This window comes from Anabrus simplex, chromosome 1 (genome assembly GCF_040414725.1).
Source record: "Anabrus simplex isolate iqAnaSimp1 chromosome 1, ASM4041472v1, whole genome shotgun sequence".
In the NCBI taxonomy this organism is placed as follows: Eukaryota; Metazoa; Arthropoda; class Insecta; order Orthoptera; family Tettigoniidae; genus Anabrus; species Anabrus simplex.
Window position 1 is genome coordinate 1,246,469,970 of NC_090265.1, and position 24,554 is coordinate 1,246,494,523.

General features: G+C 37.1%; 1 protein-coding gene across 1 annotated transcript in view; it reads right to left on the reverse strand.

Annotated features, from left to right (window-relative positions):
* The window catches only part of LOC136858244 (TBC1 domain family member 19), a 278,312-nt gene that overhangs the window by 24,130 nt on the left and 229,628 nt on the right, over positions 1-24,554 (reverse strand). Inside the window, exon 11 of the mRNA XM_067137644.2 lies at positions 18,061-18,262. Within this exon, the coding sequence (XP_066993745.1) occupies positions 18,061-18,262 (202 nt within the window). The remainder of the gene's footprint in view (positions 1-18,060; positions 18,263-24,554) is intronic.

A 24,554-nucleotide genomic window follows, 5' to 3' on the forward strand; every position in this document is an offset into this window, starting at 1 on the left:
GGTTTTGGCCTGTAAATAGCTCATCATCAGATGTTGGTGAACCTGCTTAATAGCGATTGTACATCATAAAACATTACTAAAAACTAATTAAACAAGAATGCCTTATTCTAATACTAATGTTAAGATATATACATATGGTACAATTATTATAGGGCTTTGACTTGTTGGAGTCCCATTCAAATGTCTATGCTGTTGCCAACATTACATCAAACAAGATATATACATATGGTACAATGAAGGGCTTTGGCATGCTGGAGTCCCATGAATGCCACATATTCCAAAAATTGTATAGCTGAGGTTAAAAATAGGGTACCATATAGTTCTTAGAGAATAAAGGGTCACTGAGGTTTTGGTGTCAAGTTCAAATATCTATGCAGTATGCCATCATTAAGTACGTGAGCACCCACTGAAATAATGCTGAAACTTACCATAACATTTCTCACAATTTGTATTATAACATGAAAGATAGAAATGCACCAATTTTACCATGTCAAGTCAAAGCTCTTCTGATTCTAATGAATTGCAATTTATAGTATTTAGACTTCTAGTTTCTTGTAAGGAATTTTTTTAATATGAGAAATTTTTCAAGGTCTTATTGAAACATGTCATGTTGGTACACATTACTACTGAAGTATTGGTACCACTGCTTCCAAATTATCACCACACATTCATAGATGCATGAAAGTCTTGAAACTTTGGAATTTTAACATTTGATTAATATTTATGTCTTCAGTTATAAATTAAAATTTAATTTTAAGATATTGTAACTTTTAGCAACAGAAAAAGGTTTATAAAAAACACAACTTAGAAGCAACATTAAAAATTCTATAGTTTTAGTATCGCAGTACAGTCATACATGAGTGTGCAAACTTTCATATCTCTAGGTAATAGTTTAGGAGCAATGTGTACCTAAATGTGAAAAAAACCATCTTCAGGGCTGCCGAAAGTGGGGTTCGAACACACAATCTCTCGAATACTGGATACTGGCCGCACTTATGCGACTGCAGCTATCGAGCTCAGTCTTAAATTTCTCAGCGGCACTTCATGGGAGGCTGACCGTGTGGTGCTGCTATGTTTCTACAAGGCAACTGTCCTCTCCCGAATGGACTGTGGTAGTGCGGCTTACAGTTCAGTATCAAGAGCTACGCTGAGCCTTTTAGACTTGTTCACCATACTGGAGGTAGGCTGGCAACAGGAGCTTTCCGTACTAGCCCCATTCCCAGCCTATTTGCTGAAGTGGGAGTTCCATCTTTATGAATAAGGAGGCAGCAGTTACTCCTCACGTACACTGCCAAAATTCTTGAAATGCCGCTACATTTAGTACCCAATAGCATCAGAGGTACCAAGACTGGTCGAATGCTACATGGACGGTCGGGATTCAAATTGACAGCTTGTGTCATGAGTTAAATATAGAAATAAGTTGTTGTCTTGAGTGGACGTTTAGCGAGATACCTCCGTGGTTAGTTCTGCGATAAGATATACGGCTAGATCTACTCCTTGCAGGTTATAAATTTCATCTTCTTTGTCCGTATTGAAGATCTACTTGTGATACAAATTCTTATAATTTTGTTAATTACCACCTATTCAATACAATAAAAACGTAGTACAAACTTGCATATTTATTAAGATTTATTAATAAATGTAAGTTTGTACTATGTTTTTATCACCTATTCAATACAATAAAAACGTAGTACAAACTTACATATTTATTAAGATTTATTATGATCCCAGTTACTTAATAAATAATAAAATATATTTAGAGAGATCCAAAACACCTTTAAATGACAAATTAGAGACAATGATCAACAAACTTAAAACCATAGCTGAAGAAATTGCCCCAATCAAAAGGAGAAAGAAACATGCGTGGTGGAACGAGGAATGTGACAAAGCAATTCAAGCAAGACACAAGGCATGGATAAATGATCAACAGAGGAAAACGGAAAAATCTCGAGAAGAACTAATTAATGCCATAAGACAAACAGCTAAAGAAATTAGGACAATTAAAAGGAATTATCAAAAGGAAATGCTTAGCACTATAGAAGAAACATTCAATCAGCATAAAACAAGAGACTATTACAAAACATTCAAGCAATATCAATCTAAATTTACCCCTCCCACACTTATGTTAAGAAATAAAAATGGTAAAATGGCACACAATAATCAGGATAATGCTAACATTCTTGCAGAATACTTTAAAGAGTTACTTAATTGTGAGGATCCTGTGGAACATTTAGAATTTGATCCTAACCTAAAAAATAAAACTCCATTACAAAAGATTATACCACCAGTTTACAATGAAGTGAAAACGGCAATTAATGCACTTAAAAACTACAAAGCAGCAGGAGAGAATCAAATAGTAGCAGAAATATGGAAGAATGCTAATGATCAGACTATTCAAAACCTACATAAATACATCATTGATATTTGGAACACGGAGAAGCTTCCTGAGGAATGGAATACAGCGATAATCCACCCGCTGCACAAGAAAGGTGATCGCTCCGATCCAAATAATTATCGGGGGATATCCTTACTTGATATTACATACAAGATTTTATCCAAGATTATATACACAAGAATCCAAGAACAACTCGACCAAGAACTTGGAGAATATCAGGGAGGATTTCGACCAGGTAGAAGCTGTCCAGATCAAATCATTAGTTTAAAATGGATAATGAAGCACCAAAGAGTTCGAAGTAAGGGTCTGGTCATCACGTTTGTAGATTTTAAAAAAGCATACGACAGTATTCATCGTGACTCATTATTAAAAAGCCTTAAAGAATTTGGCTTACATCAAAAACTTGTTAACCTCATTAATATGACTTTTAAAAATACGAAGGCAAAAGTTAAATTTAGAGGTGAATTATCAGAATCATTCACTATAAGAACTGGACTTCGACAAGGAGACGGACTTTCACCATTGTTATTTAATTGTGCATTGGAGAAGGTTATGCGTGAATGGAACAAGAAATGCCAACCAACTATCAAGATCGGTAGAAATATTAAACTCAACTGCCTTGCTTTTGCGGACGATTTAGCATTACTTGCAAATACAATAGAAGAGGCTAAATTTCAAATTGAACAACTAGAAATTATAGCTAAAAAAATGGGATTACAAATTTCATTTGAAAAAACAGAAATGATGCCAACTTTTAAAGTTGATTTACCAGTTATTCAGCTGAACAGTAATAAAGAGATTAAAATTGTTCAGAAATTCAAATATCTTGGGGAAATAATAACATGGAACACAAATGAAAAAGAAGCAATAGAACACAGAACAACTAAATTTAAACAAGCACAAAGACTTACCTGGCCAACCTATAAAAAAAAATCTCTTTCGATAAACGCTAAGCTGAAACACTATAATTCCATAGTTAAACCAGAGGCAACCTATGCTAGTGAAACTTTATTCAAATTAAATGTAAAATCTACAACAGACAAATTACAGAAAACTGAGAGAAGAATTCTTAGAACAATTATTAATAAAAAACACCAAGTTGATGGACAGTGGAGATTGTTGCCTAACAACATTGTCTATCGTGAATGTGAATCAATAATATCTACAATGCGTAAAAGAAGAATTTCCTTTTTCTGTCACATATCAAGATTAGCAGACACCAGGATATTGAAACAACTATTCGATTACTTTTTGAAGAATAAAATCAATAATAATTGGTTCAAAGAAGTTCAGGACGATTTGGAAGAATTGGGTATAACTCGGCAACAAATCAAAGACAGAAAAGAGAAGAGGATTTTGAAGAACAAAAGCATAAGTCTCAAACTAAAAGCAGTTGAACGGAAACAATATACTATATCGGACACACAAAGGGCTTCCAGGTCGGAGAGGATGAAAAAGTTCTGGGAGAAGAAGAAGAAGAAATTAAATCAAATGTATTGATTTCAGTGCTCCAATGTGGGCGTAAAATATGTAAATAATAATAATAAATAAATAAATGTAAGTTTGTACTGCGTTTTTATTGTTAAGTTTGTACTACGTTTTTATGTATTGAATAGGTGGTAATTAACAAAATTATAAGAATTTGTATCACAAGTAGATCTACTCCATCGATACAAGGTGAAAATGGATTCCTCCATTTGTCGGAGATATTTCCAGGACTTTGTTCACCAGTATCTAGCCGCGAGACATATCTTCACAGATGGTTCTAAGATCGGAGAAAATGTGGGTTGCTCTTTCGTGAACAATGATAGAAGCATGAAGATCTCGCTTCCTAGTATATGTAGTGTGTATACTGTGGAGCTTTACGCCATCTTAGAAGCTCTGCGATTTGCACTGAGTGATGAAAGAAATCATTTTCTTATGTGTAGCAACTTGTTAAGTTCTCTGCAATATATTGAAACCTGTTTCTTGCAACACCCACTGGTGCAGCAGATTCATGACCTTCTAACAGGTTAAGTGATGCTGGCACCAGAATCACTTTCATGTGGCTTCCAAGCCACGTTGGGATTGCAGGAAATTAAGTTGCGGATAAAAATGCAAAGGAAGCGGTACTTTTACCTGCAAGACCTATGAATGTACCTGCTAAAGATATTTGTTCTCAGTTATGTCGAACCATGTTTGGCGTCCTGAGAATTGAAGTGGCTAGCTATCTGAACTCCCAACAAGCTGAGAGCAATTAGGAAGACAACTACCATGTTGCGGTCCCCTTTCCGACCTTCACGGAGAGAGGCCATAGTATTGTGCAGGCTGAGGATTGGTCATGGAAGATCTACGCACTCTTATATAGTAAAGAGGAAAGATCCCCCAGTGTGTTCTTGTGGTGCTGACTTCACTGTGGCCTACATCCTCACAGAGTGTGCCAATCTCTCTGGCCTAAGATGGAGCCTTGGCCTGCAGGACACACTCAAACATATATTAGCCGATGACACAACTACTGCTGATCTCGTCATCCATTTTATGTGCGACAGAGGATTAATCACTGTTGATAAGCTTAACCATAATAGGTATTTATTTGATCCTGTATTGACTTGTCTGAATCTATTAAAGAAACTATTTAAAATAGTGAAATTTATTTTATCATACATGTTTCAGGAAAAATATCCATTCCTTTCATCATATCATTAAAAGTGTATCGACAAGGTGGACCCAACATAAAACTATTTTAAATAGTTTCTTTAATAGATTCATCAATGGTATGTCAATTTCAAGTGTTCTGTTCCTTGGGAAACCCATGTTCCCTTTTGATTCTTAGTGACCTTTTCGGCTTAATACAATAGTTTTTTGTTTTATTTTTTACTTCGTTTCAAAATTTCTTCATTGAATAAATAATTTTTTAAATTTCTTTTCCACTTAATTTGTTCAGAGAGGATGATTACCTAGTTGTACTTTCTCTTAAAACAAAAATCACCATCACCACCACAGACATGATGTCATCAAGATCTGAATAAATGATTCTTTGACATCATCAGAAACTAGTGTGGGGAATATGCGCTCATCACTGTGGCATGTTGGTTGTCATTTAACCGAGGTCTTAATGTCATAGGGTGTTCATTATATCCAGTGGGAATCTCTGCGAGTTCCTTAAGAAGATTGTTCTTGATAACAAAGCCTACTCTGTGTATTCGGTGCTCATTGACACTTGTCCCCTTCCAGAAGAAGCTGTAACCTGCATCTTGTTCATTCAACTGACCTTCATCAGCAAGATGGGTTTCCTGGAGTCCTGCTGTGTCAATGTTATAGCTTCTTAATTCTCAACCCAATATGGCTGTTGTCCTTTTGGGTCTCTCAGTTGTGGTGTCATCATCGAGTCATCATTCTGCATTGCAAAATATAATTTCTTATTTGTTCGACTGCACAAAGGTGATACCATCGGAAGTGGCTACTTGATCAGTAATGTCAGAGGCTGATTATGTTTAGGGTACCTCTTCTAGCCCCTTCCCCATATAAGGTGAGCAGAGTGGACCCTAAATAGGACTGCTCAGATATAGATGCAGCAACCGAATGGCACTACAGCCACAACCCAAAGCAAGATAACCGATCACACATCTACAGCTTACATGCCAAGTTATTGCTAGAGGCTTCCAGATATCACAATCCTGGCCCCGTTGCAACTTCTTGATCACTGCAGGATTTTTGGAAGAAGTCATAAGTTGTCGGAAGACTGCTGTGTGTAAATACTTTTAGAGTGAGAGTACTGCTGCACATCAACACACGCACCTTACTTCATGACTAGGAAATATGTTCAATGGCAAGAAGATGAAAAACAAATGAAGGATTCCTGATCACTGTAGACATCATCCATCATTCCAGCCAAGTAGGGACACCCTGTCCAAATGACTAGTCTGCCAATGAAGGGCTTTCTGTGCCGCTGACCATATGTGGTTCATCTGCCTTTAGGGTAAGTTTCCCACCCCAAAGGTAAGAGAGTGCCCTATACATTACCAGCTCATTTTCTCATCAAGGGCAAATATGGATTCGGAAATCCCATTTAGAATCAACCGTGTTGGAGCATACATTAAATGGGGATAAGATTGGACCCACCTGTTCAATACGTAATTATCAATGACAATATAAATTCTCATTAAAAAATTAGCTATATTCTCATTAAAACATAAATGGGACTAGTTTTGACCTTATTGCAGGCCATTCTCAGCTATTACATAGACTAAAAATTGGCATAATTAAAAATTACTGAAAAACACAGAACATCTAAAAATGGATGAAGACAAGACACTTCAGAAAAGACTGGAACATCCTTTGCCAAACTAAAATCTCGAGTATTTCACAATTATGATGTCAATGTTCAATCAATCAATCAATCAATACTGATCTGCATTTAGGGCAGTCGCCCAGGTGGCAGATTCCCTATCTGTTGCTTTCCTAGCCTTTTCCGAAATGATTTCAAAGAAATTGGAAATTTATTGAACATCTCCCTTGGTAAGTTATTCCAATCCCTAACTCCCCTTCCTATAAATGAATATTTGCCCCAGTTTGTCCTCTTGAATTCCAACTTTATCTTCATATTGTGATCTTTCCTACTTTTATAAATGCCTTTCAAACTTATTCGTCTACTAATGTCATTCCACGCCATCTCTCCGCTGACAGCTCGGAACATACCACTTAGTCGAGCAGCTCTTCTTCTTTCTCTCATTTCTTCCCAACCCAAACATTGCAACATTTTTGTAATGCTACTCTTTTGTCGGAAATCACTCAGAACAAATCGAGCTGCTTTTCTTTGGATTTTTTCCAGTTCTTGAATCAGGTAATCCTGGTGAGGGTCCCATACTCTAGTTGGGGTCTTACCAGAGACTTATATGCCCTCTCCTTTACATCCTTACTACAACCCCTAAACACCCTCATAACCATGTGCAGAGATCGGTACCCTTTATTTACAATCCCATTTATGTGATTACCCCAATGAAGATCTTTCCTTATATTAACACCTAGATACTTACAATGATCCCCAAAAGGAACTTTCACCCCATCAACATAGTAATTAAAACTGAGAGGACTTTTCCTATTTGTGAAACTTACAACCTGACTTTTAACCCCGTTTATCAACATACCATTGTCTGCTGTCCATCTCACAACATTTTCGAGATCACGTTGCAGTTGCTCACAATCTTGTAACTTATTTATCACTCTATAGAGAATAACATCATCCGCAAAAAGCCTTACCTCCGAATCCACTCCTTTACTCATATCATTTATATATATAAGAAAACATAAAGGTCCGATAACAATGCCCTGAGGAACTCCCCTCTCAACTATTACAGGGTCAGACAAAACTTCACCTACTCTAACTCTCTGAGATCTATTTTCTAGAAATATAGCAACCCATTCAGTCACTCTTTTGTCTAGTCCAATTGCACTCATTTTTGCCAGTAGTCTCCCATGATCCACCCTATCAAATGCTTTAGACAGATCAATCGCGATACAGTCCATTTGACCTCCAGAATCCAAGATATCTGCTATATCTTGCTGGAATCCTACAAGTTGAGCTTCAGTGGAATAATCTTTCCTAAAACCGAATTGCCTTCTATATTCTCATTAAAACATAAATGGGACTAGTTTTGACCTTATTTCAGGCCATTCTCAGCTATTACATAGACTAAAAATTGGCATAATTAAAAATTACTGAAAAACACAGAACATGCAACAATGATCACTGTATAAATTTCAGTTGTAATTCCCAGCTTACTATATGGATCTGAATCCTGGAGATGCTACATTGAGATGTTAAAAAACTGGAACAATATTACCAGTGATGCTTAAGAAGAATTCCGCATATAATCTGGCAAGACAGATGCACAAATAATGTCAGTGTACTTGAAGAGGCACAGACCACCTGTATAGTAGCCATGGTTTTAAGACCTCAACTATAATGAACAGGGCATGTAATACACATGCCTGATAATTGCATTCCCAAGCAAGTGTTTTACTCTGAGTTAACAGTGGGTAAACATTGTTAGGGAGGTCAGAGGAAGCGATTTAAAGATGTAATTAAGGCTAACACAAAGATGTGCCACATTGTTAACAACAGGGAGACCTTAGCCCTCAACCGTTCATCCTCAAGATTACGCAGCACACTAATTTTTGAAGAAAACCGTAGGTGAATAGTGAACGATAAAGAGGCAATGTAGAAAAGAAAAACAAAATAGGAGAACAGTGGCTGCTCCACCTAGGACTACCTACGGTACCATCTCTGTGGCAAACTGTGTGCCTCCCGTATTGGGCTGTATAGTCACGGACTCACAGATGAAGAGCAGTTCTGTTTGGAAGACCAATCTACCCATTTTCAAGTGTTTGTTATTGTTTGTATTGTATTGCCCAATAGTCCTATTTTTACATTTTTTCTATCACATAAACAGCTTCATCATCACTTATACCATCATTTCAGTTTCTCTATAGAGCTCATCTGGTTTTATCAGCATCATGTCTAGAATATGTTTCTCTCTAGTTGGTTCCATCACTCTCTGATTGAGTTGTCCCTCCCATTTGAACTTATTCACCATTTGTTGGTAATGCTTTCTGTCATTCGCATTCCCTTCCCAGTAAACATTTGGTAACTCGAGATCTCCTGCTACAATAACGTTCCTTTCTGTCGTTCCACACATAGCTGATTATCATATCAAATGATTCTGCGATAGCATCAGTGCCAGCCTTGCCAGGTCTGTACACCCCAAATATATCAAGTTGCCTGTTCTCTTTAGAGAAAAATCTTACACCTAGAATTTCATGTTTCTCATCCTTAACTTTCTCATAACTCACAAATTCATCTTTCACCAGTATGAATTACTCCCCCTCCAATCATTCCTAAACTGTTTCTACGATAAACACTCCAGTTCTGGGAGAAAATTTCTGCATCCATTATATCACTTCTTCAGTTCCTATTACAAGCGTTATTACAATATTTAGAAAATATATATCTATTAAATTACTTAATTCTATCCCTTTCTTTATAATACTTCTACAGTTTAACACTAACAATTTCATGTCATCCTCACTTGACTTCCAGCTCTCTGTACTATTAATAACCATTTCCTAGTTCACGCCATTTTCCTAAATGTACCTCCCTATAACCCTTCTAAAAAACCCACCTAACTTATACGTTATGCTTCCTATACTGTCATCACTACACCCAAGTCCACCCCATTGCTCTGAATGTACTTCCCTATAACTCTTCTAAACAAATCCCCTAACATGTATGTTCCATTGCAGTTCAAATGAAGGCCATCTGAACGTAGATCCCTATCTCCTACCCACCCATCAGGATATACAAATCTCATTCCCAATTTCATACATACCCATTCCATAGAGTCATTTAAATCCCCAATCACCCTCCAGTCAGTATCCCTCCTGCAGTGTATCCCACTGGTAACAATCTCTGCTTCCTCAAACTTTCTCCGTGCTCCCATAACCAAGTAGCACATATTCCCATCTGACCTTTACATTAAACATAGGGCTCAGTGTTAGGACAATTTTTGTTTTTGGTACTAATAAATTATCTAGTTTACAATATGAACTTTACAGGCACTACATTATTATATGCAGGTGATACAACTTTCAACACAAATGTTAATACTATAGAGAAAGTTAGACAGTTAACAAATGAAACTCTATATTCAGCAACTGAATGGTTTACAACAAATGTCTTACTGAATTCTAACAAAACTTAAACATTGATATTTAGCTTAAGTACTCATCAAATTATTGAAGATAATAACTCTGTCATGCTGTTAGGATTATATTTGGATGTTATAGTGAGTTGGGATGCACATATAGATTATATCACACAGAAATTGTCAAAGGTACTGTATTTACAAAGGCCTCTTACTTATTAAGTCCCAGGAAAGTTCCTGTTAAATGCATACTTTGCATTTTTTCATAGCAATTTGCAATATGAAATTTTACTGTGTGAAAACTACGATAGAATCTCAGAGGTACTCTGTGCTTCATAACCAAGTCTCCACCAGGTACATACTGTAAACTTGTTTATTGATAATTCTATTATGACCATAGTTAATCTGTACATTTTTAATGCATTGTGTAAAGTGCGAGTGTAAAGTAAAACATATAATTATTAAATACAAAACATATATGCATGAGTTCTATTTTTGGGCTTATGCTGTGTAAATAATTGTAAACACACTCAATGTTTCAAAAGAACCTTGCCTTTCTTCATCAGGAGACAAAAGAGAAAAGAAACGACGTATTGATGGTTGCTAGGACAAAGCAACAAGGAAGCTTCAAATGGTGTCCGAAGATGTAAAGGGGACGCCATTTTAGTCCAATGCTAGAGACAATGAATAGTAACAGCAAAGCATTACTCTCTAATGGTTCTGATTATAGGTAGCCATGATTCACTGAGGTTGTAACCTGTATTGCGGTTGAAATTATCTGGGTGTTTATGTATTTCAACCACCTCCCTGATAATTCTTGGACGATATTGCTTTATACAGGCAAGAACATCCACTTCTTGGAACAAGACATCATGACCAGGTGTTAAGGCATGATCAGCAACAGCTGATTTATCAGGTTGGTTGAGTCTGATACATCTGGTATGTTCTTTGATGCGAGTACACACCGTTCTCGAAGTCTGCCCAATATAAACCTTGCCACAAGTACAGGGAACTCTGTAGATACCTTTTCCAAAATCTGTACAGATATTCAAGAAGAGAATAAACAGCAACAGAGAAAATAAATGAAGTGTTAGAGGGCATTCGACCAGTGCAGGTTATTGTAAATTAAAAAAATGTGTGTGAATAAATTAATTCCATCCCCTGGTCTAAGGAGTTTGGACAGCCAAAGTAGGGGACTGCCTGTAGGGCTGAGTACAGTGGGGACTTCGAGGGCCCTGGGACCGCTATGGTAGCTGTGAAGGCCCTTCAGGAACTCTGAAAAGTGGTGGCAAAAGGGGCTCTGGTTAAGACGCAGCAGGTCGTTATGCTACTTAGGTTCCAGAATGGGTAAAAAAAAAAAAAAAGTAAATAAATGCAATGTAAATATTAATCTTATACCAGTTGTATAGTATCATTTGAAGTAATTCCACATACTGTATATCAGGTGACTATATTTGTAAGTAGTACAGGAGATGTTATAAGTAGAATTTTGTAAACAATATAAATTTATTAAGGATGAGCAGTGTGTTTAATAGAAAACATTGTTAGCGTAAATTGTATAATATTGTATTATAGAAAAATTTTCTTCTCTTGTTAATTTAATATTTAGTGCTTGACAATAATGTATTTTAGTGTACCATTTGCCACCGAGGTAGACACCTCATTTGCAAATAGAGATTTTGATTTGATTTGATTTGATTTGATTTTGATATCAGGTTGTTGTAATTTAGGCAAACTATCCTTAGTTGGTCGCAGGAGTTGCCTAATCTTAATTGATGTTCCAAAAACAGTTCGTACATGGTATCTACGTAAGATTTTACCAATACGATCTGTCGTGTTATGTATGTAAGGTAGGTAAGCAGTTCCTTTTACATCTTTTTTCTTAACAGACGTCCAATTATGTGCCGATTTCAGAACCCTTGAGATCAAAGCTCTGCTGTAACCGTTGCTCTCAAAGGTGGTTCTCAAGGTGTTTTCCATGCAGGTTCTCACCATCACCCTGCCCAGAAACATGGTATCCTTACAACTCTGACTACCAGGGCCAGGAGGATTTGTGAAGCATCAGATCTACAAGAGGAAATTAACACCTTGAGAACCACCTTTGAGAGCAACGGTTACAGCAGAGCTTTGATCTCAAGGGTTCTGAAATTGGCACATAATCGGATGTCTGTTAAGAAAAAAGATGTAAAAGGAACTGCTTACCTACCTTACATACATAACACGATGGATCGTATTGCTAAAATCTTACGTAGGTACCATGTACAAACTGTTTTTGAAACATCAATTAAGATTAGGCAACTCCTGCGACCAACTAAGGATAGTTTGCCTAAATTACAACAACCTGGTATCTACAGAGTTCCCTGTACTTGTGGCAAGGTTTATATTGGGCAGACTTCGAGAACGGTGTGTACTCGCATCAAAGAACAAACCAGATGTATCAGACTCAACCAACCTGATAAATCAGCTGTTGCTGATCATGCCTTAACACCTGGTCATGATGTCTTGTTCCAAGAAGTGGATGTTCTTGCCCGTATAAAGCAATATCGTCCAAGAATTATCAGGGAGGTGGTTGAAATACGTAAACACCTAGATAATTTCAACCGCGATACAGGTTACAACCTCAGTGAATCATGGCTACCTATAATCAGAACCATTAGAGAGTAATGCTTTGCTGTTACTATTCATTGTCTCTAGCATTGGACTAAAATGGCGTCCCCTTTACATCTTTGGGCACCATTTGAAGCTTTCTTGTTGCTTTCTCCTAGCAACCATCAATATGTCGTTTCTTTTCTCTTTTGTCTCCTGATGAAGAAAGGCAAGGTTCCTTTTGAAACGTTGAGTGTGTTTACAATTATTTACATGGCATAAGCCCAAAAATATAACTCATGAAACACAGGCCGTGAAAGTCTAAATGATAATACAAAACATATAATTATTAAATACTGAAATGACTTCCACAATCACAACACAAGGAGTAGAAACCAGGTGGATATACTGTATTTCTCTGAATCCAAGACTTTTTAAAAATCAGAATCTCATGTAAAAAATCAAGCGTCGTCTTGCATTTGCAACACAACAGTAATGAACACCACTGGCAGCTACTATGGTAACCACACTGCTTCCCTTCACCACCCATGTGTGCATAAATCTCAACCTACAATGTCTGTATCTTATAACATGTGGAAATGAAGAAGAATTGTGCAGCTGCAAGAAAATATGGCACAACTAAAGCTGATCTTCTGCGTTAGCGTGAAGACAAAATTAGCTTAAAAATGTGTAATGCACAAAAAATGGATTCAGAAGCCGAAGATTAAATTGTGAGGTATATGCGTTAAAAAATGCAAGGGCGGAATGGCCATAACATGGCGCGATAAACTCGTTGACCTTCAATGTCCGCGTCTTCATTATACATCGCTAGCCGCTGAAGTCTACCAAAGCTGGCAAGCGAGAAGTTGCATTTAGTGGCAGCCGATTGTACCTGATGCCTAGTAAAAGTAACAGTTTTATAAACAGCAGGAATATTTTCATGATGGATCGTCGTATTGGAGAGACGTGGAACAGGTATTGCCGGCAAATTTTCAATGTGTTCTCTTCAATATTATGATGCCAATTTTAATTTAATGGTTATGAAACTCACGGAAATAAAGAATAACTGTGCAGCCACAAGAAAATATGGCATAACTAACACCAATGTTCGGCATTGGCATGAAGACAAAGATAATCTAAAAATGTGTACTGTACAAGAAAGGGATTCATACAATTTTATATAAAGCAATTTTTAAGCCTGATTTAATTTTTTTGAAAGAAAAAATTAGGGTTCTCTTGCATTCAGGGTCATCTTGGATTTGGAAATATACAGTACCTTATTGCAGATTCAGAAAACAAAGGCAGGTCATCTAATTTATCCACTGAAGCTCTTCAACAGATTACCAACTAGAGTACAGGGTTCTTCCTACTAACATATTTATTTAAGCATTGGTTGCTCCAATATCTCTTTTATTCAACACAGGTTCTTTGAAATGGATGCAACTAGTACCTGTTTAATTGCACAATACTGTAAATATTAAGAAACGTAGATGACTGCTGGACAGATCATAAGCTCCTTTTTTGCCGGTTGAGAATCTCAATCTGTCGCAAACCAAAAAGATCCATCCACAGCCTGCCCAGAAATAAATTTGATACTTCTAAACTTCAAATTGAATCCATTGCTAGAGATTACAGAAATGCAATCTCAAATAAACTGGCTAGTCATCCAGTCAGCAGTGATAGTACAAATCAGGAATGGGCCATGTTTCAGAAGGTCATCACTGAGTCAGCTGAGGAAACAATTGGTTTTATGAGGGAAAAAAAAAAAAGACAGGACTGGTTTGATGAAAATAATGAAATTAAATGTCTGGTCAATGCCAAACGGAAAGCCCACCTATCCTATCTTCAAGATCCGTCTTCCAACGTGAAGAAATCACATTTCTTGGAACTTAAAGGAAAATGTCAGGCACAAATTAGGGAAATTACAATAACTGGTGGCAAAAAAAAAAGCTGAAGAACTGCAATCTGATGCTCGTGAGCTGCAAAACTTCTCATCATCATCATCATTTCCCTTTATCCAGCTGTAGCCGGGTAGGGGCAAATATGGTTCCTCTCCACTTTCTTCGGTCTTTCCACCACTCCTCCTCCAACACTGTGTTCCAGTCCAGGTTTCTTTCTATAATGCTGCGTTGGATGGTATCCTTCCATCTCAATCGTGGTCGTCCACGGCCTCTCCTTCCTTGGATTTGCATTTCCATCACCTTTTTTGGCATTCTTTCATCGCTCATTCGCTTTATGTGCCCAAACCATCTTAGTCGGCTCTTCTCTATTCTATCATTCATTTTTTCCACTCCAATTTCTTCCCGGATTTTCTCATTCCTTATTTTGTCTCGTCTACTCTTCTGTATCATACTCCTCAAGAATTTCATTTCGGCTGCCTGAATTCGACTCTCATCCTTCTTTGTCATTGTCCAAGTTTCTGCTCCATAAGTTGTTATGGGTACGTAATACATCTTGTACATAGTATCCTTTGCTTCCATTGGCACATCCTTGTCCCATAACATATTTCTTACACTATGATAGAAACAATTTCCAGCTTGAATCCTTTTACTAATCTCAGCATCCAGTCGAGCATTCTCCATTAATTCACTCCCCAGGTATTTAAACGTTTCCACTACTTCCAGGGGCTTGTCTGCAAGTCTAATCTGACCTTTCCCTTCTTTCTCCCCTCTAGCCATAACAAGAGTTTTACTCTTTTCTACACTTATTTTCAATCCACATTCTTCAATCTTCCCATTCACCACATTCAATTGTTCTTGAACCTTCCTGTCATCTTCTCCCCAAATCACAATATCATCTGCAAATAACATCATGTTCATTTCTCTTCCTCCATATGCTGCTTTTGCTGTTCTCATGATGTCATCCATTACTATTGTAAACAGGATTGGTGATAGAACACTTCCCTGTCTCAGCCCACTAGTTATTTTGAACCAACTTGTCCTGCCAACTTGTGTTTGCATGCAACTACAACATTCCTTATACAGTGCCATGATCATTTTTATTAATCCCTGTCCAATTCCTTTTTGCACCCGACTGTCCCAAACTTTCGTCCTAGGGACACTGTCATATGCCTTTTCAATATCAATGAATGTCATCACCATATCATTCCCGTACACCCAATGCTTTTCCATAGTTGTCTCATAATGAAAATGGGCTCTATTGTTGACCTTCCACTTCTGAAACCAAACTGATTTTCCTGTATCTGCTTCTCAACCCTCAACCTTATTCTACTTTCCAGTATCCTTTCCATTGTCTTAGCAATATGGGATATTAGAGTAATTCCCCTGTAGTTCTTCAAAACTTTCTTATCACCTTTCTTGAAAATTGGGATGATTATTCCTTTTTGCCAATCCTCAGGGACCTCCTTATTCTCCCAGACATTCCTGAGAACCCGATATGTCCACTGCAGGCCTACAGCTCCAGCTGCCTTTATCATCTCCACTGAAATTTCATCTATTCCAGCAGTTTTTCCATTCTTCAACTTCAAAACTTCTATGCTGGCATAAAGGAGATATATGGTCCAATTCGATTTTCATCAGGGTCATTGAAGACTACTGACAACTCCATCATTTTATGAATAATGGAGAAACTTTAGAGCATTGGAAGGAACATTTCTCTTCACTTCTAAATCATGTCTCCAATGTTGCTGAGGACTTTCTTCGTACTGTCCCTCAACAGCCCCAACAACCATGGATGGCAGTTCCACCTACATACAGAGACTTCACCAAAGCACTCAATCAACTAAAACCAAGAAAGGCTCCTCGTCCTGATAACATCCCTCTGGAACTGATACGAAATGGAGGTATACCCTTGAAGGCTAGACTTTCCACACTCATCCTCTTGATTTGGGAAACTCAAGAAGTACCTGAAGACTTAAAGAATGCTACCATCATCACTATCTTCAAGAAAGGCAATCGTAGTGTATGTGGGAACTACCGTTGTATATCGCTTTTATCACCTGCAGGTAAAATTCTCGCAAGAATTCTATGAAACCGGCTCTGAGTTATCTCAGAGAGGATTTTTCCTGAGTCTCAATGTGGTTTCCGAACCTCCAGAGGCACAACACATATGATCTTCTGTGCTAGACAACTCCAGGAAAAATGCAGAGAACAACAGCAGCCTCTGTATTTAGTTTTCTATGATCTGGAAAAAGCCTTTGATTCAGTACCAAGATCTGCTATGTTGAAAGTATTGAGACATTTTGGATGTCCTGAACGTTATGTGGAATTGGTTCAAGCTCTTCATGTGGCATGTCTGGACAGGTTCTTCATGGTTACTCAGTATCAGATTCGTTCCCAATCACTCATGGATTGAAACAAGGCTGTGTGCTTGCTCCTACACTCTTTGCACTGTACATGGCTGCCATGCTGCACGAATCATCTGCAAACAACTCAGGCATGGAGATTAAATTTTGTTTTGATGGAGGCCTTTTCATTCTGGCAAGACTTCACTCACAAAGACGTACTCTGGTTATCCGGGTGAGAGAACTGCAGTATGCCGATGACACCGCATCTCCTGCTCTAACACCTGCAGAACTACAACAGTCAGTCAACTGCTTTAAAACTGCATGTGATTGCTTTGGTCTTGCAAAAAAAAAAAAAAAAAAAAAAAAAAAAAAAAAGGTCTTGCACAACCTGCCCCAGGATTAACACTTCCTGAGTTCAGTATTTCCATTTTAGACACAACGCTGGAACAGGTTGATCACTTTTCATATCTTGGAAGCATCTTATCTAAACGCTGTACCCGTGAACAAGATGTTGATAAAAGAATTGGGGCTGCTCATGCAGCATTCGGAGGGTAACGACCTAAAACTGCATATCAAACTCATGGTGTACAAAGCTGTTGTCATTTCCATGCTGATGTATGGCTTTATGGTGAACTTTGCTCTGGCAGTAGACCTCACAGGGTCCCTCTTAAGCATTTTAAGGACCAGCTGAAACACATCATGAAGACAACTGTATAGATATACAGACATGGAAAGAATGTGCTGTGGACCGCTCACTGTGGCAGAACACTACATCCACTGCTGTCAACTTGTTTGAAAGAGAACGCTGCAGACATCAAGAGGCCAAGTGACAAGCAAGATAATTCCATCAATTACAACCCTGCCCTCCTCTACCCATTCAGTGTGATTTGTGTGGGCGTATATTTTATGTCAGGATTGGTCTGTTTAGTCATCGTAAACATATCCATAAACTGAGTTGAACTAGTCAATGTATGCAGGAAGAAGTTATATATACTCGGATTGAGTTACAGCCGATGACGATTTTAAATATTATGTACCAAAATTGTGATATATATTTATCTGTGTAAACATGTATGTGATGATGTATATTTGGATATTCTATGCTTAATGACAGAATATTGATTAATTTTATTCAAGAAGTAAATACTTACGGCTGAATTTGAATTTGCTTGAAATGAAACCAAAGTTGTGGTTCATGCCTCTGAAGTAACTTTTCAAAGAGTAGACAAAGGCACAGAATTCCCTGCTCATGGGATGACACTTCATGTAATCGAAACCAATATCTCATATAAAAGGCTCTAAATGTGTGATATAACGCCACAGGATCATCATAAAGGTAGCAGAATGGAGAAGCTGAAACAAAACAATTACAACTGAAACAATCAGTTAGAAAACAGTTATGGGGACATACAGATACCTTTTCCTGAGGAATTCTTTCATTTCAGGGTAATCAGTAGTAGTTGTATTACTGTACCTCTCATAAAAAAAAAAACCCTGCTTTACTGGTTATGCAAAACACAAGAATTTCCCTTGATGAGATGTCCATGATAAGATGATCATTAAACTCTAACCAAACTTCTTGAAAACCAACATCAGTATGTACAAACATACATACCAGGCATGTATTTAGAAATCTTAAGAGGTCTGGGATCATTTGCTGAGAGTTGATATTTTATTTAAATTTTGAAAATTCTGAATATTTATCTGTAAAGTACTGGTAATGTTATACAAGATTTACAGGGATGTAATAGGACATACATATACAAATGAGCACAGCCAAATTATTATTATTAATTATTATTATTATTATTATTATTATTATTATTATTATTATTATTATTATTATTATTATTATTATTATTATTATTATTATTATTGTACCAGGGGTACACCTTCTCCATCCGGTTAAACTGCGTGCCTTTTATAAGGCCATCTATGTAACTGAACTTGAACTAATGTAATGTAGGATATTAGGGTTTGTAACTGTTAGATGTTTCTGTTAGGCACGTAAATGAGCAAATTATGTGGGTAGATATGGCAGTTGGAGGAATTAGGACAATGTATTCACCATGTGAGGGTGCAGATGAGGATGAATTTGACAAGTTTTATGAAGCATTGAGTGACATCATAGTCAGAGTCAACAGCAATAACAGGATAGTGTTAATGGGCAATTTTAATGCAAGAGTTAGAACTGAAGGATACGAAAGGGTGATTCGTAAATGTGGGAAAGGTATGGAAGCTAATAGGAATGGGAAGCATATGTTGGACTACTGTGCTAGTTCATACCTAATTTAGCCTTTATTTCCTCATTCTGACCACCCTCCTGCTATTGTTCCAACCTGCTGGTACCTGCAATCATTCTTGCCACTTTTATGTATATTACTTCCAAATTATGAATAAGATATCCTAAGTCCACCCAACTTTCACTCCCATACAGTAAAGTTGGTATGGAAACAGACCAACATAAAGATAGTTTCGTTCAGAAACTGGCTACACAAAAAAAAAAAGTTACTTTCTTTTTAAACACACAAAGGTATAGGTCAGACTTAGCATAAGAAAATATATTTATTTCACAGGACTATAGTGATAGATGTTGCACGTAAGTAACTCATTATTTATGCCGACTTGCCATATACTGGACTGTGTTGTTGAAATATTTCTGTAATGAATGCAGCCATAAGGCAGGAAGATGTATGAAGAAAAGAACTGAAGGTCACAGTCATAATGTAGGGTAGAATGGTGTGGAGGCGGGCTTGATATTTGTGTCACCATAATGTACCTAAGTTCAACTGTTCACCACAACGTGCAGTGTAAACTGTGGACTGATAGAACAGGCCATCAGGGAAAGCACAGAACTACACTGATTTTAAAAACACTAAAATGCTTATTGTAATGTTTGACTCAGGAAGCATACATAAACAATGACTTTTAATGCCTCACAAACAAATCATACCTATGATCCTAGAAAAATAAAATATATTAAATAAGAATTAGGTGATTAAGCCAATATATGTTTTCTGAATTAATCTACATGCAGCTTTGACTGTTTCCTCCTCTTCCCATTGTATAATTCTTCTGCTTGCAGTACTACCTCATCCAGAAAAGAATATAATAATGCACCATTTTTGCAACCACGTCCTTTTTCTTGGCTCAAGAAAAAGATGACTGTTGATTTTCAATAAGATTGAGCAAGTTGTCCTCAAAGAAAAAAAGAAAAAAGAAAAATGGAGAAGTTATGTTTTGTGCCAAATAATGTTCAACAGTTGATAATTTGTATGAATGAATATTTGGCTGTACTACTTTTCCTCTTGTTTTACAATTTACCAAATATGCTACAGGAAAATTAGAAATAGAGTTTACTTTTGAAGCTATTAAAGCACCTTCACATACTAAGCATGTTAAAAATTTTGAGAAGTGTCTGGCTACAAATCCTGAGACATAATAATTTATGCATTCAAGAACTTCAGCCATGCCATAATAATTTTCAATCACATTGCATTCCCATGAATCTTTATTGATTATACTTTAGAGTTTCATTTTAATATCAGCAACAGTGGTATTGTGTTTGTAAGTGAAAGTTTGTTTTCAAATCCTTCAATTTTATATGTGGTTCTATCAATCTGCAGTTTGCACCACGCACAGCAGTGAACTGTTGAACTTAGGTACATTATGGTGACACAAATATCAAGCCCGCTTCCACACCAGTCTACACTGTGACTGTGACCTTCAGTTCTTTTCTTCATGCCTTATGGCTGCATTCATTACAGAATTATTTCAACAACACAATCCAGTAGACTATATGGTAAGTCAGCATAAATAATGAGTTACTTACATGCAATATCTATCACTGTCAATGTTTGATACCTACTTCATTACAATTCTCACATATGGACTCAAAAAATGTACCCTCCTGCATAACAAGGCAAATAGTAAAATGCAGTCAACAGAAATGAAGTTCATCAGAACAATGAACCAAAAGACCAGTTGTTTGGTTGCTTAGCTCTGTTTAGTTCAACTGACATATGGTACAGTGGCAGCACTTGTCAAGGACTCTGAGTGAGAGGAGAGTGGCATGATGGGAGGAAGTGTGTGAATGGAGGAGCTCGACTAGGCACGCGTGTTGGCTTGATGTATTTGTTAGTTTTAAGTGATCTATAGTGTCAAATAAATGTGTGTTTTCATTCAGTGCAATTTAAACTATTTAATGAGCTACCAGAGAGGTGTTGTTTGGATCAAATGCAACATTTTTAGGTCCTCCGGGCTAGATTCGCAGTGTGCAAACCGTAGGCCTAATGTTCAAATTGATACGGTACCTTAGCGTAGCGTGTTTCACTTCACCGCATCAGCATCATTGTTTCATTAAATATTCCTCCTCATGGGAGTACAGGTGGGCCGAATCCATTTCAGTGTGACTTATGCGATTTTCATTGTGCATTATTAAACCGAGATATGCTGTAACAGCATGCTTGAACCACAAGGTCGGTCCATGCTTAGAACGTCAAGGAAATAATTATGTTGCCGTCGTGCGGGATGTGAACAAGTTAGGAAGTTATAGTGTCAGAACCATTTTCAATTTGAAATCATACGCATCAAAGCAGTTCATGCCAGTGTTGAGGTGCAAGAAGAAAACGGGTGGATTTCGGTGGGAAGCGCCATGTTGTAGAGCAAATTAAGCCGTGCCATCATACAACAGGGCTGCCACCACACTTTCAGCCAGTGGAGCCAACAGTGACAGTACACCGCCAGAACAAGGAGCAGTGCAGTCAACGGCGATTTCAACACACGAGTCAGCCACCAGGAGCAGCATCATCGCATCCTCGAAGGGTGAGTGCAGTCTGGTTCAACTGTCACTCCTTGTTATTCCTTGCTTGTCCTTCCCATAATGGAAGAAAATCTAAAGCGCACATTGACGAAGAAAAGGGCTGTTGTGAAATCTTGAGTTACTCACTTAGGAAACTTTATCAGTAACTTTCAAGGAGAAAATTTAAATGATATCAAAGTGAGGCAGAATCTTTTACAAAGAAGTACCAAAGAATACAACGATGTTCAGAGTCAACAATATAGGGAAAATTGAGAAGTCTCCACCTTATCAATACATTAATTTATTTACTCTAAAGTGGTAAAATCATTCAATACCAGTTTCGATCCCTATGGGATCATCCTCAGTTGACACACGATGAAATACTTATAAAAACATCACATGTAAAAGATTGCATCTGGTAAGACTAGTTCAATTAAATTAAATATGAAAGTTGTTAGGTTGTTAGTGAGAAAGTATTTGTATGTGTGTGTTGTATTTTACCACTTGCGCTAGTAAAGTACATGATATATAATGTTAAGGTTAGAGCTTATGTTGTTTTTCATTCGTTATAATTTCTAAATGCTACTCGTAACTTGTTTTGATTGTAGACAGAAGCTGCGTATGTTGTTACTGGGTTAAATGGTGACAGTTATAAGTTTGATTTCCATTTGAATGCCGTGCGAATGAAAAACAACATAAGCTCTAACCTCAACATTATATATCATGTACTTTACTAGCGCAAGTGGTAAAATACAACAATACCAATAAGAATTTGGTCCCATCCCATTAGATCAATATTTTATATACTTTTAACAGCCTGTCATGTCAGATCATATTTTATACTATATCACAGATAATAGTAATTTTACAGTACTGGTGTCAACAAATGTAAACTTAACGCACAAAAATGGACACATAAGGTACCATATACAAGCTTTTTCATGTTTGTTTCCAATTGGACTTATTATATAAAAGTGAAATACCACAAACATCAAAAAAGTATAAACAACCCTACTGATATTTTACAAAAACAGATACAATGAAGTGAGATACCTCAAACAATAAAATATTTTAGGACTTCATAATAGACTCACAATTAATAGTGTGTACACAAAAAATTTTTATTCTATGTTCTGTAATATAGGTGTCATGTAACGTTAAGGCTCAAACCAATTAGTGCTATTCAAACCAAAGATAGACACATTCTTTTATAAGCAATTTTTAATGTTTTAATCAATATGAAACAACTATGCTGAACGTAACATCCTAAACACTGACTGAGAACAAATGTAAGATCTCTACAATGTATATTAGCTTAGACATAGTGTGGTCATGTGCCACACACATACAAATACTTTCTCACTAACAACCTAACAACTTTTATATTTTATTTAATTGAACTATTCTTACCAGATGCAATCTTTTACATGTGATGTTTTTATAAGTATTTCATCGTGTGTCAACTGAGGATGATCCCATAGGGATCGAAACCAGTATTGAATGATTTTACCACTTTAGAGTAAATAAATTAATGTACTGATAAGGTGGAGACTTCTCAATTTTCCCTATATTGTAGTACCAATCAATACGGAAATGAAGATAATAGATTATGATAGTTCAGAGTCAACTCGAAATAAATGACGATGACATTAGTCACAATTCTGATAGGGAAGCATTTGAAGAAATTTGTTTAGACATTCAGTCAAAAATTCAAACTCTTTTGTTAACTAACACTGCCTTGCCTTCCTCTCCTATAGACAGTTCAGCCTCAACCAATGGCCACTTACTAAAAATTACCTACTATTTCTTTGCCTAAATTTAAGGGTTCTATCGCAGAATTCATGCACTTTCATGACACCTTCGAGTCGCTAATCATCAGTAATGATTCGCTGACTGACATACAATGCTATTATTACTTGCTGTCATGTGTATCAGATGAAAGCCCATAAATTAATTGAAAACCTTCCAGTAACGCAAGAAAACTTCAAAGTAGCATGGGACTTAATATGTAATCATTATCATAACCCAAGGCTCATCTTAGATCTTCACGTCAAAGAGCTTCTGTCACTTCCAGTTGTTAAGGGTGAATGGCCGAAAGACCTACGAGTGTTCATAAATCAGTTGTGTAGCAATCTCAATGCAATAGGAGCCTTGAAAATTAAGACCCCCTTGCATGAGGTCATCCTATCACATTTGGTACTCTAACGGATAAGCCTAAATCTACGTAAACAGTGGGAGAACTCGACCTCAGGAGACAAATGCCCAAGTTTAAATGACCTAATCCTCTTTTAAAGTAACTGCCAGACACTAGAAATCGTCTCCTCACATAAGACTGGAGCAGAGAAGCAAGAAACAGGCAAGGTCAGCGGATCCTCCAAACCTTCCACCAGTTCACACACCGCCATTCCCTCATCATGTGAGCTTTGTGGTGCTTCTCATTCTCTCTATCGGTGCTCTAAATTTAAGGATATATCTGTTGATGACTGTATCAAGTTAATTCGTGACCACAGGCTCTGTCTCAATTGTTTGAAAGGTGACCACATTGCAAGCAGTTGCACTTCAGGCAGTTGTAGAATGTGTAACCAAAGGCATCACACCCTGCTATATTATCAGCAAGACAACCAGAGGTCATCAAATTCGACAGGCTATCCCCCATAACAGCAATCATATTGCTCTTTGAAAGGAGCATTTCAACAACATGAAGTTCTCCTATCAACTGCTGTGGTTCATATTAGGGACAGTAGTGGTAGAGTTCATGAATGTCGAGCCTTACTGGATAGTGGTTCTCAAATGAACTTCATGTTGCATGACCTTGCGAACCGACTAGGACTCAAACTAAGTCGC